Source organism: Lepidothrix coronata, unplaced genomic scaffold, assembly GCF_001604755.1.
Source record: "Lepidothrix coronata isolate B3197 unplaced genomic scaffold, Lepidothrix_coronata-1.0 Scaffold14, whole genome shotgun sequence".
NCBI classification, from domain to species: Eukaryota; Metazoa; Chordata; class Aves; order Passeriformes; family Pipridae; genus Lepidothrix; species Lepidothrix coronata.
In genome coordinates this window covers 4626431-4639410 of record NW_016690194.1, presented here as the reverse complement: position 1 = coordinate 4639410, position 12980 = coordinate 4626431, and the positions used below count along the sequence as shown (strand labels likewise).

Here is a 12980-nt window from a genome sequence, read left to right as displayed (position 1 = left end):
TAACCTCTGTTTTAGTCTGCAGTGCAAAATTTTATGTGGGTTTTTTTTGTTGTTTTTGTTTTTGTTTTGTTTTGTTGTTGGTTTTTGTAGTGTTTTTACATTTAATACTGGTAAACTACAAAGTAAACTTTTAAAGTCATTGATAAATCTATGAGATTCTTCAAGTACCTGTTGGTACTTGGAAGAGTACCTGTTCTGTATAAACGCATGCACATTCTATATATAACATTTAGAAATGGCTTGAGGCTACATAGTCCCCTTTTTGTATAACTGAAAAGAAAAATGAAAATTCAAAGGGTTTTGCATTTTAGTTTACTGACTTCTCTGTTGATTTGGTGTTCTTTCATTTTCTTCCCCCCTCTATGCCAAGATTTTAGTGTTTTATTTTTATGTAATTTTGATGATGTTTATTCTACCATTATAATTTATGAACATTTTGTGGAGGTGACTGTGACATCTAACATCTAATATCTTCCTTTTTTACAGGAAAATCAGAAACTTAAGAAAGATCTTTTAGAAGCACAGACAAATATAGCTTTTCTACAGAGTGAATTAGATAGCTTGAAAAGCGAGTATGCAGATCAGTCTTTGAACACTGAGAGGTAAGTTACTTTTACATGATAATTTTCACCAGGGGAAAAAAATCTGCTCTCTGATGTAGTTATTATGTATGCAGTTGTTTTTTTCTAAATTTACCATAAAGGACAGGTACATGTTTGGCACCATACCATCACTGCTGTTCTTATATCTGAAACAGCAAGTTCTGGATATGATGCAAACTCATAATTTTGCAAGAATGTCTGTTGATTTTAGTGGGACTTTAGTTAGGAATGAAATAAGAGTGCAGCATCAACCAGTTTTTTTTCTCCGTGGCATGCACTCAGATTAATATCTGTTTGAATATTAGGGAGAATAGTTTTGGAAGCCTTCCACATCAATCTCAAGCATTTTTTCTGAAGTGAGTAAAAGGTGCTTCTAGTTACTGATTTAAAGGAGTGTAAGTGACAGTTTCATTGAGTGCTTGTCTTCAGATAACACAAATTATATTTCAGGGGAAAGGAAGAAATCCATATGATTATTTTGTACTTCTTTTATTTTTCAATCTTTGTTGAGTTATAACGGCAGAGATTAATGAAGTCACCGAGTGATCTTACTTTGCATAAAACTGCTTTCAACATGTGTCAGCATAAATGTAAACTCTACCAAAAGCAGTATTATAAAAATAAAAGAAAAGGATATCCTGTAAGGTATAAGTTTATTTAAACTTGGTATTTGTTTTTTTTCTTTTCCAGAGACCTAGAAATTATCCGAGAATATACTGAAGACAGAGATAATCTGGAAAGACAAATTGAAATACTGCAGTAAGTTTTTAGTAATTCAGTTTTTTATTATCAAATTTTGTCCCAGTGCGTGTGGGGGTAAATATTTTGTATGCAAAAGAGTGGGTTGAGATTTGGAAAAAAAATACAAAGTGAAAATATTGAAATGGCCTCAACTGTCGTGGAAGGTATCGTGCTTAATCGTTGTAGATGTTACTTTGCTAGTAAGACTACTATGTAACTGAGACAGTAACTCTGCATTTATTTTTTTTCTTTTCTTAGCCCCAATGAATTTCTTTATGATAAGCTGAATGAGATTTGAGTCTATCCATGCTATCATAAAAAGTATTGCCTGACTCATTTTTTTTTATTGCCTTTGCTTCTCCAGTAACTCCCTGTCTTATTTTTGTCTGGGAAGTACTACAAGTGCACAGTATTATACAAGAGGTGCACAAATTTTTGCTTTTAAGGAGGGTCACAATGAATAGACTTTTTTATATCTTTAGTTAGTTTCTTTATCCTAAAAAAATTCTTTCTTTCAAGCAGATGAATCACATTTGTCCTTAGAGTCACCTCAGCAATATTTAGAGGGTATTCACTTTGAACAGAAATGGCTGTACTAGTAGATTTTTTTGGGGGTTTTTTTTGGTGACCATTTCTACAGTATTTTTTTCCACTCAGGAGACCAGAGATCATGCTGCAGAAGTGAAAACAGGTTTCCTAAGCTGGCACTGGGGACTAAACTTCACTGCGGCTTTTTCACATATAATGATTTTTTTTTTTCAGTATGTGTCAACATGTTTCTAGTTTCATCTTATTCTTTAGTGTCAAAAGAAAAAAAAAAGGGTTTTTTGATAAGTCCTTATTCAATATTTCTTTGTGATAAGTTACATAGTTTTCAAGTTACATAGTTTTCAAGTTTTCTTTACAAGTTAAACTGTGTTTCCTTATTAGATCAGCTAATAGAAAGTTACATGACAGCAATGATGGTTTAAGAAGTGCACTTGAAAACAGTTTCAGCAAGTACAACAGATCGTTGGTATGTATTTATGATTTTGTTACATTGTACTAGAAGGTGTAAGAATTAACATACCAAATTTAAATTGGTTCTTCAGTGGCTAGGTCTCAGAAAAAATTGAGTTTAAATCAGTGGACTCACTGTGGGGATACTCTTGTGTAGTTGAATCGTGTTAGATTTTACTAATGCGTTGTGAAATAATGGGGTTTTGTTGGAGCACAACTGCTTTCTGAGATGCTTTGGAAAGTAGTAATTTTTTTTAATATACTGTGTTCAGATGTATTTAATGACGTGAATAAAGCAGCAGTTTTCCTTTCAAACTAAAGGAATATGTTTGTATTGAGTTGCCTACCACTGAAAATACACTTTTTCAGAAAACTGCCCTTTCTCGATAGCAAGGTCTTCACCTAACCTGGACTTTTGTCCAGGCAAGTCACTGGGAAAATAAATAGCAGGGACTTCTGATAATAAAGACCTTAGTCAAACCCTTTTGGGCTATTACAACTCCATGGGAATCTATTATAACAGGTGTAACCAGACATCCTCCAAAACAGAGAAAGGAAGGCTTGAAAATAACGAAAAACCTACTCTACACTGCCGTTTTCCAATCTTGTGAAACCTGTTAAACTCTAAAGCTAATGACTGAGCATCATGAGTAAAGCAACTAACTTTTTTAGAAAGTTGGGGCCTGAATAATGGGCCCTCAAAGATAATATTGGACAGGAAGGAGGAAGATAGGGGTCATTGCCTGTTTCCAGTGTTCCATGCCAATGAACATGAGTGCTTTTTTGCTGATACAAGCTACTAGATATTCACTACAGATGCAACAAGAGATACCATTTCCTTCTGTCATGCCCTGAAACAAAAGGGAGCATATTACAGAGAACACAGAAGAAACTGTTTCCAGTGAATAAATGTGTAGGGGCATGGCAGAATATACAGAGTACTCTGTCACATTGTATCAGTTGAGACCTTTCCTTCACTATCTCTCTCAAGAATTAGGAGGTAGCTCTACTGATACTAGGTCACCCAGTGACATTTCCATTTTATTTTTAGTAGTCAACGTGCCTTGTTCTAAATATTACTTTTCAAAGTTTAGCAATTCGGAGTCTTCAGGTGTAGTCAATAAAATAATCTTCTTGGAATTTCCATTGTCTTTTGTGATTGAATGTGGTTAGTAGGTTCAGTATTACGGCAGCAGTAGGGTGTAAATTTTATTTGTAATAGGCCTTTTGACTCTCATCCCTATATAAAGCATGAGGTTTAATTAAATGTAAGTAGTTAAATACATATTAAAATACACATTTCTCATTTTGATGATGCGTATTTCTTTTCACAACAAATCTGGATGCTTTCACTCTGTTTATCAAACATATTATGCATTTGTTATGTATCTGTTGCAGCGGTTAGCAAACACCTCACCAGGAAGTACCAATTCTAGAAGCAGTCCTAAATTTAATGGTGGACATTCTCCTTTAAATCCACGGTATGACAGGTAAGCCAGGCTTGCTTTTGTTAAGTTAAGACTAGGGCATCACACTTTTCATAGTAGAGCAAATTGCTGTCAAATAACAGAGAGAATAATTCTGTCTGAATTAAAAGGAATGTGTGACCATAGCATAAGATCCAAAGTATACTGAAGTCGAGGAATCTTTTCAATTACTTCAGGAAGCTCAGGAAAACTCTTCTCAGTCCCAATAATGAATTTATGGACAGTTCAGACAGCCTCTTGTTGATTTTGGACTGTTTTGTTGTATTGATTCTAGTTTGATTCTTGATCTCCCCTCCTTGTCTCCAAGAAGCTACAAAAATCTTCTGAGGACCTCTGTTACCTAGCTTACCGAGTACTTAAGACATAAAACGTTTCCGGTTGTATGTTCAGCCTGTGTGTCTTGTTTTCCCATGTACTAATTATTACAAATGTGGGCCTAATTCTTCAAAAGAAAAAGCACCCTCATCTCATACTGACATGCCAGAGCAGTGAGTGCACTTGGCTATTTGTGCGGTAAAAGTCACAGAGAACAGTAAGATATCTAAATAAAATATCAAATGGTCAGAGGTATTTATTTTTGTACCTACTGGATACATGTCATTGATCAGACCTTCCTCAGATCATTGCAGAGACACTGAAGATACTGGGCAATGGAGACAACCCCAGGCACTATCAATCATGCTATAGTTTCACACTTTTTTTTTTAAACAGCTAGATCTGCCAGCAAAAATGTGTGTCCTTACTCAGTTGATAGATTATTTTGTCTTCTTTTTCTTTCAGTGGTACTCCAAACCTTAGAGTTCTTAGTAGTCTGTGTGTTACATTTACATTTACAGAGAGAAGAGTATCTTGGATAGGGGTGCTGTCTCTATGAGATGTGTTTGCTGGCTGTAAAGTTTTGCTCGTCAGAAACTGTTTCCTTCTTAATGCAGCCTCTCTCTTTGGACCCTCTGCAAATTTTGAAAGGCATCCACTACTAAGTTGCATATTACATTGAGTAATTTTCTGAAGGAGTGCAATCCTTGCATTTCCACAAAAGTGAGAAATACAAGCTACTTTAGAGGAAAGCTTATGTGGTAGAAATAAAACTCACTCTTAACAGATGTGACTTAGTATCAAACGACAGAGAGTTTGTTTTCAGTACTTTGTCTCCTGACAGCAGATCAGCATTAAGAGCTATTGATTTGCATTCTGACATGTTTTGAAGCAATTTGTGCAGGTGTGTTTTTTCTTTTTTTATCTGTAACACACATCTTGCATCTAACTTGCTTTAAGCGCGTATGAAATGCCCAGCATTGAATTCATGGTTCAGTGAGGTTGAAAGTTTGCTACTAAAGACCTTTATTTCAGGGAATGCCTGACAAGCTTAACTTTGTTATAGTATACGCTCTTCTTCTATATTTCAGTGATTTGGTATGGGCTCGTAGGTGCATAAATGCAAAGAGCATGTATGCTGTGACAGTCTAAAGCAAAGATCACATTCATTCGTGTGATTATTCTTTACCCTTAAGGTATGTAAGTTAGATAGTTCTGAATGTTATTGCATGGAACAATGATACCCTGTCCCCCCCATTTGGCCATGTGCAGGAATTGGACTCATTATTCACTTCATAATTTGGTGTTCTCCCCAGTGTACTCTGCTGTGCTGTGCCATCACGCTGGGAGGTCCCAACCCCTCTGGGACCAAGTTATTTTTACAAGGATTGATGCTGACCTTGTCTGTTTTAGCAGTTCAGTGCCTCACATCCATTCCCAATACAGCGAAGCCAGACTGTTTCTCTCTTCTGTGCTGTGACTTGAAGACCTTCTTTACCTCACTGTAATTTGTGCCTGTTCCTGTCTTGCTACAGGAGCATAATAATGCTTGTAGCCATCATACATTTTTTTGTAAGATTGATTATTTTAAGATTTACTCTATTAATCTTTCTTTTATGTGGTTTTATTTACATAAATAAAAACTTTTTTTTTCCTGTAAGCCATACTGGCATTGCTTCATCCATTAAAGTACTTTTATATATTACAGCATCCAAAATGAAAACCAAAAAAGCCTTTGAAGAAGGGGTGAGGGAAAAGAAAGGACTTCTGTGTAAAATCTTAGGTTTTACGTAGCCTACCAAACTCTAAGAACATGTGTTTCAGTGACTTTTTCCACCATTACTGATCTCCTGAACTTGGCTACTCCCTTTTCTATATTTACAGCTGTTCCTTATTAGCACGTGTGCTTCTATGAGGAAATGCAATCATTTAAATGAGACAGAGTATGTCAGGGTCCTTTTATGTCTTAGAATAGGCCAAAAATTAGCTAAACCATTGTCTATAATTTTCTGCCTTTGATGTCTTCATAGTATGTCATTTTTCTGAATGTTCTTAAACAGTTTTTTTTGATTAATAAATAGACATACTGAAACATGGGAAGTCATCATCAATAACATAGATTAAATAATTTAATCTGAGCATTGTAAGAGAGATGATTGAGAAAGAAATTCTTTATAAAGGCAAGATAGGCTTGACATATGGCTTTAACTTAGCATTTCTAAAAATCAGCTGTTTCAGAATGTCTCAGATTTTGTTGGGAAAAACAATTGTGTAATAACTTATTCTTTTCCCCTCCAATATTTTCTTATTAGGTCATCTCATTCGTCTTGTGTGGATGACGATTTTGATTCTTTAGCCGTTTGCGATCCTATGCAAAGGATAAACTGTGAAGTTGACAGCTTACCTGAGAGCTGTTTTGACAGTGGTTTGTCTACCTTGAGAGATTCAAATGAGTATGATTCAGAAGTGGAATACAGGCATCAAAGGATTTTTCAAAGGTCACAGTGTGTACAAGAAGGCTTTGGTGGTGATGCTTCTGATACAGATGTAAGTGCCAGATTTAGTCCTTCTCTGAGAAAGACCTTTGGTTGGAGACAAAATTAGTTTCCTGGTTTTAAAATAAAATGGATCTTTTTCCATAGAGCAGTTAAAACTAAGTATTTGGGTTATATGTATTCAAATAAGATTAGTAAAATTGTTTTGGAGAATGCATAAATATTTAGTTCTCTTTAAAATAAAATGTTCATTTTTACATTTTTTGGTAGATTTCTGAGGTAGTAACTTCATTTTTGAACTATGCTTGTTTTTTTAAGGTTGTTAAACAGTTTGGAGAGAGGAGCTCATTTTCTAATGATAAAAAAGCAGATACTATAGAAGTAAAACAGGTTTCCAATCACTTCCTCTTAGTATGCTGTGGCAGTGAAGAAAAAAGCATATATGAGAAAGAAGAATACTCTTGGTGCATACATCGACTTACACGCTAAGTCTCAGAGAATTTAAAAATGTAAAAAGGTGTCATGCCCATTTTATTGTTAGCAAAATGGAAAGATTTAGTGATGACTACATAGCAAGACTAGTATCAAACACAGTAGAACATGGGGTTTTTTAAGGCAACTTCTTTGCTGTGCTTTTAGTAGAGACATTTAATCTCTGTTTGTGGAGACTATGTTATGAATAGTGTTGATTACAGCTGTGCTGTATTTAGTTTAGCTTGAGTAGTAATATCATAGAGAGTAATGTCTTGTAGGTAAATTCTTAATATTTGTAAAATAGACTTTGAAATAAAATATTTGTTTATTGTTACTGTTCTTAAGCTGAAATTTTCATATGGAAATTAGTTTGCTCTATCAGAAAGAGTACTAAAAGAATGTATGCCAAACCATAAACATGTTTAAGGACAGTATGTAGGCTATAGTCAACAGCAAATGGATAAGAATAAGAACAGAATAATCACAGTATTTTTACTAGAATTGCAGAGCTCTATTTGGTCATTCATCTCTGTTTAATCCAAATTGTTAAAACAAATGTTTTAATGAATCTTGCCTGTGCCTTTCCAAAAAAGTGTACTTTTTTCACCAGAGAATTAATCTGTACTTTCAGGTTCCAGAGATCAGGGATGAAGAAGCGTACAGTCCTGATAACAGTACCGCAGTATTAGACTGGAAGCCCTCACGACCAGTAAGTCGAAGCAGCTCAATTGCTTCAACAAGGAAATACATATCTGCTCTCACTCCCCAGGTAACCAGTTCTTTAGTGGAAAAAGGAAAAAGAGCAATACAGAGAATATACTTTCTATATAAGTTGCAATAGAGGGATTATTTTTATTTTCAGTCAGATGCAACCGAATGCACTCTAAAATACCCCAGTTCAGAGAAGGCTTACAAGATTGTTCTTGCTGGAGATGCAGCAGTGGGAAAATCCAGTTTCCTTATGAGACTTTGCAAGAATGAATTTCGAGGCAATACCAGTGCAACTTTGGGTATAGTTGTTGTTCTTTTTAAAGTATTTAAATGAATTTCATTGCTGTTTTGCAGAAATGGGTGAAAAGATTCCATTTGTGATTGCTTGCTAGGATTGCCGGCATATACAGACACAGTTTCTTAGGGTGGGAGAGCTAATTGAGTTCTAAAGCTTAGCAGTGCCTAACAGTTGTTTGTAGGTTTGTAGGGTCCAGATCTAATTTAGTTTTTCTTTACAAAGCCTGTTTCTGAACAACACAAAGCACCAGAAAAGAGAATTTCAGTATAAGGAACTTCTAGTGTTTGTATGAATGTTTTTGCATTTTTATTGCTTTCTTGTTTTCTCAGCTCTTTCCTCTTTCCTTAGTATTTTGTAGTGTCCTTTTATACTATTTTTGTCTCAATTTCTTTGAAGTGTTACTGAAGCTTTGGTTTAAATACAGCTAGAGGGATTTCTGACTGACATCTTGTGTATACTGTTATAGCTGTCAATTAGCAAACTTGTCTTAACAATTCGGCAGACTTAATTTTTCTTCCAATTGAATCATAGTTATATATTTGTTTTATTGCCTCTGAGTCAGGATTTTTTTCCAATTTATCTTTTTCCTCCTTGGCATTTGAAAGAAAGTCTGTTTTATAAAATATTTTTGTTTCTTTGATAAAACTGTTTAGCAAAATAAAAAAGAGAGAAGTCTTATTTGCTGTTCAGGATGCCATTTGTATCAATGCTTCTGGGAAAATGCTTGGGCAAAATATTTTTTGAAATAGTTTTCTAAAGACAGATACCTTCAGGGGATTATTGCAGTTCAAGAGTATGTGAACAACTGAAATCTCATAACCTATTAAAAGAGATGAATTTTGAAATAACTCTTGTATATAGCATATAACTTTTCATTTTCTGTGGTTTTTTAAAGGTTATTGATGTTTTTTGTTAGACTATACACATGATTTTTTTCAGGTGTGGATTTTCAAATGAAAAGACTAATTGTTGATGGAGAACCTACAGTGCTACAACTGTGGGACACAGCAGGGCAGGAGAGGTTAGTGATCCTTCACACTTGTCTATTCTGAATTCTTTTGTTTGTAAAAGTCATTTGCCTTTTTTCGCCTAGGTGAAAAAAATCCACTAATGGTTTAGTCCTACAGCAAGTCAATATGGCCATATGTAAATACCTATAAACAGAAGCGATTTTTCTCTTCTGAGACTCCAAGACAGGTGCAATGTTTTTTTGTTAGCTTTGGTGATGCTTGAGGTAATCTTTTTTCCCCACAGAGAGAAGTCGTTAAGGTTCACCACAGGATTAATTAATGAAATCCATGTGTCCCTCTTATGCAATGCAAAAAGATGCACATTGTTTTTCTGGTTTTAGTCTTTAGCTTTCTTTGTCCTCACACACTTTTTAAGCTGGATTTTTCTTAGACATTCCCTTCCCTTCTGCCTCCTCTCCTCTTCTTTCTTCTCCTCTTTGAAAATCCTAGTCCTGATTTGCATTGTATTTAGGATATGAAAACTTCTTCTCAAAACCTTTAGAATTTTGCCGTCTCTTCACAGATTGCTGAATAGATATCCAAGATTCTTAAATTATTACATAAAGTTTCTTCTATGTAATCTTTTCTTGAGAGCCATTACTTCTTTACTGACAGCCTTCGGAGTTTATTGAGAGATTAATCTAGCACCTTGGAAGTCACTTTAATCTGTTCAATGACCAAAATTTCTGTTGGGCTGTATGTGCTTACTTTTACCTGAATGAGTGATTATGTGAAGCAGGGAAGCAGTGGCCCAATCGTTCTCCTTCCATGTAGTAAATTTGTGAAGAATATTTTAATATCCAGTGTAAATACAAAGTTGCTGTACTTGGTTAAATACATTGTGTAAAGTTCATGTCAAAGATAGTTAATCCCTCGAATAATTTTATTGGTTTCCTATCTTTTTTCAAAGGAGGTAAAGTAACCCCCTCAATTTAGGAAGTTACATGTAAGTGAATCATAGAATCATAGAACCATTAAGCTTGGAAAAGACCTCTAAACATATGGAATCCAACTGTTAACTTAATACTGTTGTATTCACCACTAAACCGTGTCCCCAAGAGCCACATCCACACATGCCTTTGTGAACACTTACAGGGATGGCGGTTCTGCCACTTCCCTGGACAGCTCATTCCAATGCCTGACCACCTTTTCCGTAAGGACATTTAGTGAAGAAAATCTAAGCCTCCCTGGCACAACTTGAGAACAGATTATCTGTGATAGATACACTGTAGATTGTTTTGATATACAAAATATTGGTTGTTGTTTAGGACAGAATCCTGTTGATCCTTAGGGAGCACTTATAGACCTGCATCAGCAGTTTTTAAGAACTACTTACAAAAGAAGCTATGCGAAAACTCATCATGTAATGTGGAGAGAATCTTACTCAGTAGTGAAATTAAGAAATGCTCCTTTCTTATTGATGTTAAATTTAATTATTTTTTAATATGGCCTTATGCAGACCTTTTTTTCCTTAAAGATTCCGAAGTATTGCTAAATCATACTTCAGAAGAGCAGATGGTGTCTTGCTACTATATGATGTAACATGTGAAAAAAGCTTTCTTAACGTGAGAGAATGGATGGATATGATTGAGGTAATACCCTTAAGTATAATACAGCTTATAAGCTATGTTTCACTGCATTGTTAACCTTATTATTTATAAAATTTTATTATCTGTAAATTGCAGTTAGCCAGACTGCAGGCTCTCATAGGAGTAAAAACTACATTGAAATCCTAAATGCATCCTGACATATTCAGTTAGCATGCAATATGATGCATCTTTTTGTAAAAGGTTGTCGTGGAATCACAACATTTCCTTTGGAAATGAACATGAGAACCCATTTCAGATACCTTCTTGTGGATGGCTTGAGTATTCCTTGGAGTCTTTGCGTTTTGAACCAATATTCTTGTTTTTTTATTTGAATGTGAATTTGCATTTAATGCAAAGGCTTTTTCTCTTGTGCTGAAGGTGTTTAATAGGATGAAAGTGGCAAGCAAAATATTTAGTTTATCTTCTGAAAGCATTTTTTCTAAATCATGGTAGTCACTTTTCCCATAGTGATTTTGTCATATAGCGTTTGGATGCAATAATTAATTCCATTAGACTAACTTCACATATTAAATGAATTGTCAGGAAGCAGGGCTTATAGGAATGGAAGCACATCTTTGCAGGCTGATGTTTAAGCTGACTGCTTACATATTAAATGGTTTACAAAAAGTTCTCAGCATAACTTTCATAGTTAGTCACCTTTCTCTGATAGTGCACAAGACCTTTTGTGGGAAAGAAATCAGTGTGACATGATGGTGTTAGTTACTTTTTTGTATACTGAGTGTTCTAGCAATAAGGAAATAAAATTCTCTTTACAGGATGCAACTCACGAGAATATTCCAATTATGATGGTGGGAAACAAGGCAGATCTCCGTCAAGCTGTTACAGAACAAGGGCAAAAATGTGTGCCTGTAAACTATGGAGAAAAGCTGGCTATGGTAAAGTCGAAGTGTACCTCTTTAGTATAAAAGGGTCTTAAGAACTTTAATCTGAAAACCACATAAGGTAGTAAACGGAAATAATTTTCTGGTCATTTGTCCAAATCCAGTAATGAGTATTCATGGATACTTTTCATTAAAACTATCCTGTTTTGGTGGTGTTTGCTGGGTTAAATCACATCTCAGTGTCTAATAAGCTTAATTTTGTTATTGGCTGGGATAGTCTTCTCAGTCTTTTTTGTAAAAAAAGTGGTTGGACTAGGAGACTGAGTTTGCTCGCTCATATATGAAGCATGCTATTTAGTTAGGCTTTTCGACTGGCTTGTGTCTGTCCTGGTTTTAAGTGGAATGGTTTCACTTCAAGAGGCTAGCTTGTATTTCTGCCTCATGTGCGGAAACAGAAAAGGAATTCTCTGCTATGAGTAGAAGTGTGGACAATTTTTTTCACATGTATTTATATGGGGGCTAAGAGATGCATAAATCCTATATTTGGCAGAAAAATAGAGAATTTTAAGAGTCTTGAGTCTCTAAGTGCTCGTACAGTTGTTTGATTGAACTGCAGCAGATACCATGTCTGTTACTTATGGAATTATGTTTTTGGTTAACCTAGACTATCAGGTGCTGTAGTTTGAGTAAACTAACAAGCTAGATTGAGTAACCTGTCCTAGGAACTCTCTTCATATTTTGCAATCTTGTGAACAAGAAGATTGAGTTTGGAGTTAAGAACTATGATATGTTTTTTAATCCGTTTATTAATTCAGACTGTACTTAATATAAAACAGATATAATTAAAAAACAATTACTGTTTTCTTTCACAGTACTAAAGTGAATATTTTGGAGAATTAAGAGCATTAGAAGAAATCCTGTTGATTTAAATGTGTATCATCATTGTTTTTTTTTACTGAGGAAACCATTTGTAAATAAATGTACATGTTCACATGGGAACCATTTCAAATTTGTTGGCTTAACATTTTATTTTTACTCGTAGACTTATAATGCGCTATTCTGTGAAACAAGTGCTAAAGATGGATCTAATATTGTAGAAGCAGTTCTTCATCTTGCTCGGTAACATTATTTCTTTTTTCAAATAAACACAACTGAGTATATTTTGTGAAAAGGATATAGTATGTGAATATACATACAAAGTCATACATGTAGTTTTAAGATCGTACCAACATAAACAAAAAAAAAAATTAAAGAGAATACCATGTTGAATTGTTATAGATAAATGAGGGGCGAGATTTATTTTCAGTTTAATCAAGTAACATTTTTGCTTACAAATGTTACAAAGCTATCTCAATAATTAATATTCAAATTAGAGCTCAGTTACGGAGCCCACCGTTTTAAAACTTACTTGGTGAAT

At 34.6% G+C, this 12980-nt stretch overlaps 1 protein-coding gene across 9 annotated transcripts in view; it reads left to right on the top strand.

Moving 5' to 3' along the window:
• RASEF (RAS and EF-hand domain containing) overlaps window positions 1-12980 on the top strand; it is a 41525-nt gene that overhangs the window by 15355 nt on the left and 13190 nt on the right. For 6 of the 9 annotated variants that reach the window (XR_001873391.1, XR_001873390.1, XM_017806284.1 and 3 more), the window contains exons 6-16: window positions 487-602; window positions 1293-1361; window positions 2274-2358; window positions 3741-3832; window positions 6457-6691; window positions 7745-7882; window positions 7955-8123; window positions 9062-9143; window positions 10610-10724; window positions 11498-11617; window positions 12606-12682. Coding sequence is in view for 7 of the 9 variants with exons in the window: in XM_017806284.1 (XP_017661773.1) it covers window positions 487-602; window positions 1293-1361; window positions 2274-2358; window positions 3741-3832; window positions 6457-6691; window positions 7745-7882; window positions 7955-8123; window positions 9062-9143; window positions 10610-10724; window positions 11498-11617; window positions 12606-12682 (1298 nt within the window). In the remaining 2 variants the exon portion in view is untranslated. Of the gene's footprint in view, window positions 1-486; window positions 603-1292; window positions 1362-2273; window positions 2359-3740; window positions 3833-6456; window positions 6692-7744; window positions 7883-7954; window positions 8124-9061; window positions 9144-10609; window positions 10725-11497; window positions 11618-12435; window positions 12572-12605; window positions 12683-12980 lie in introns of those variants that run through there. The other 3 variants (XM_017806286.1, XM_017806288.1, XM_017806289.1) reach the window with 2 other exon arrangements.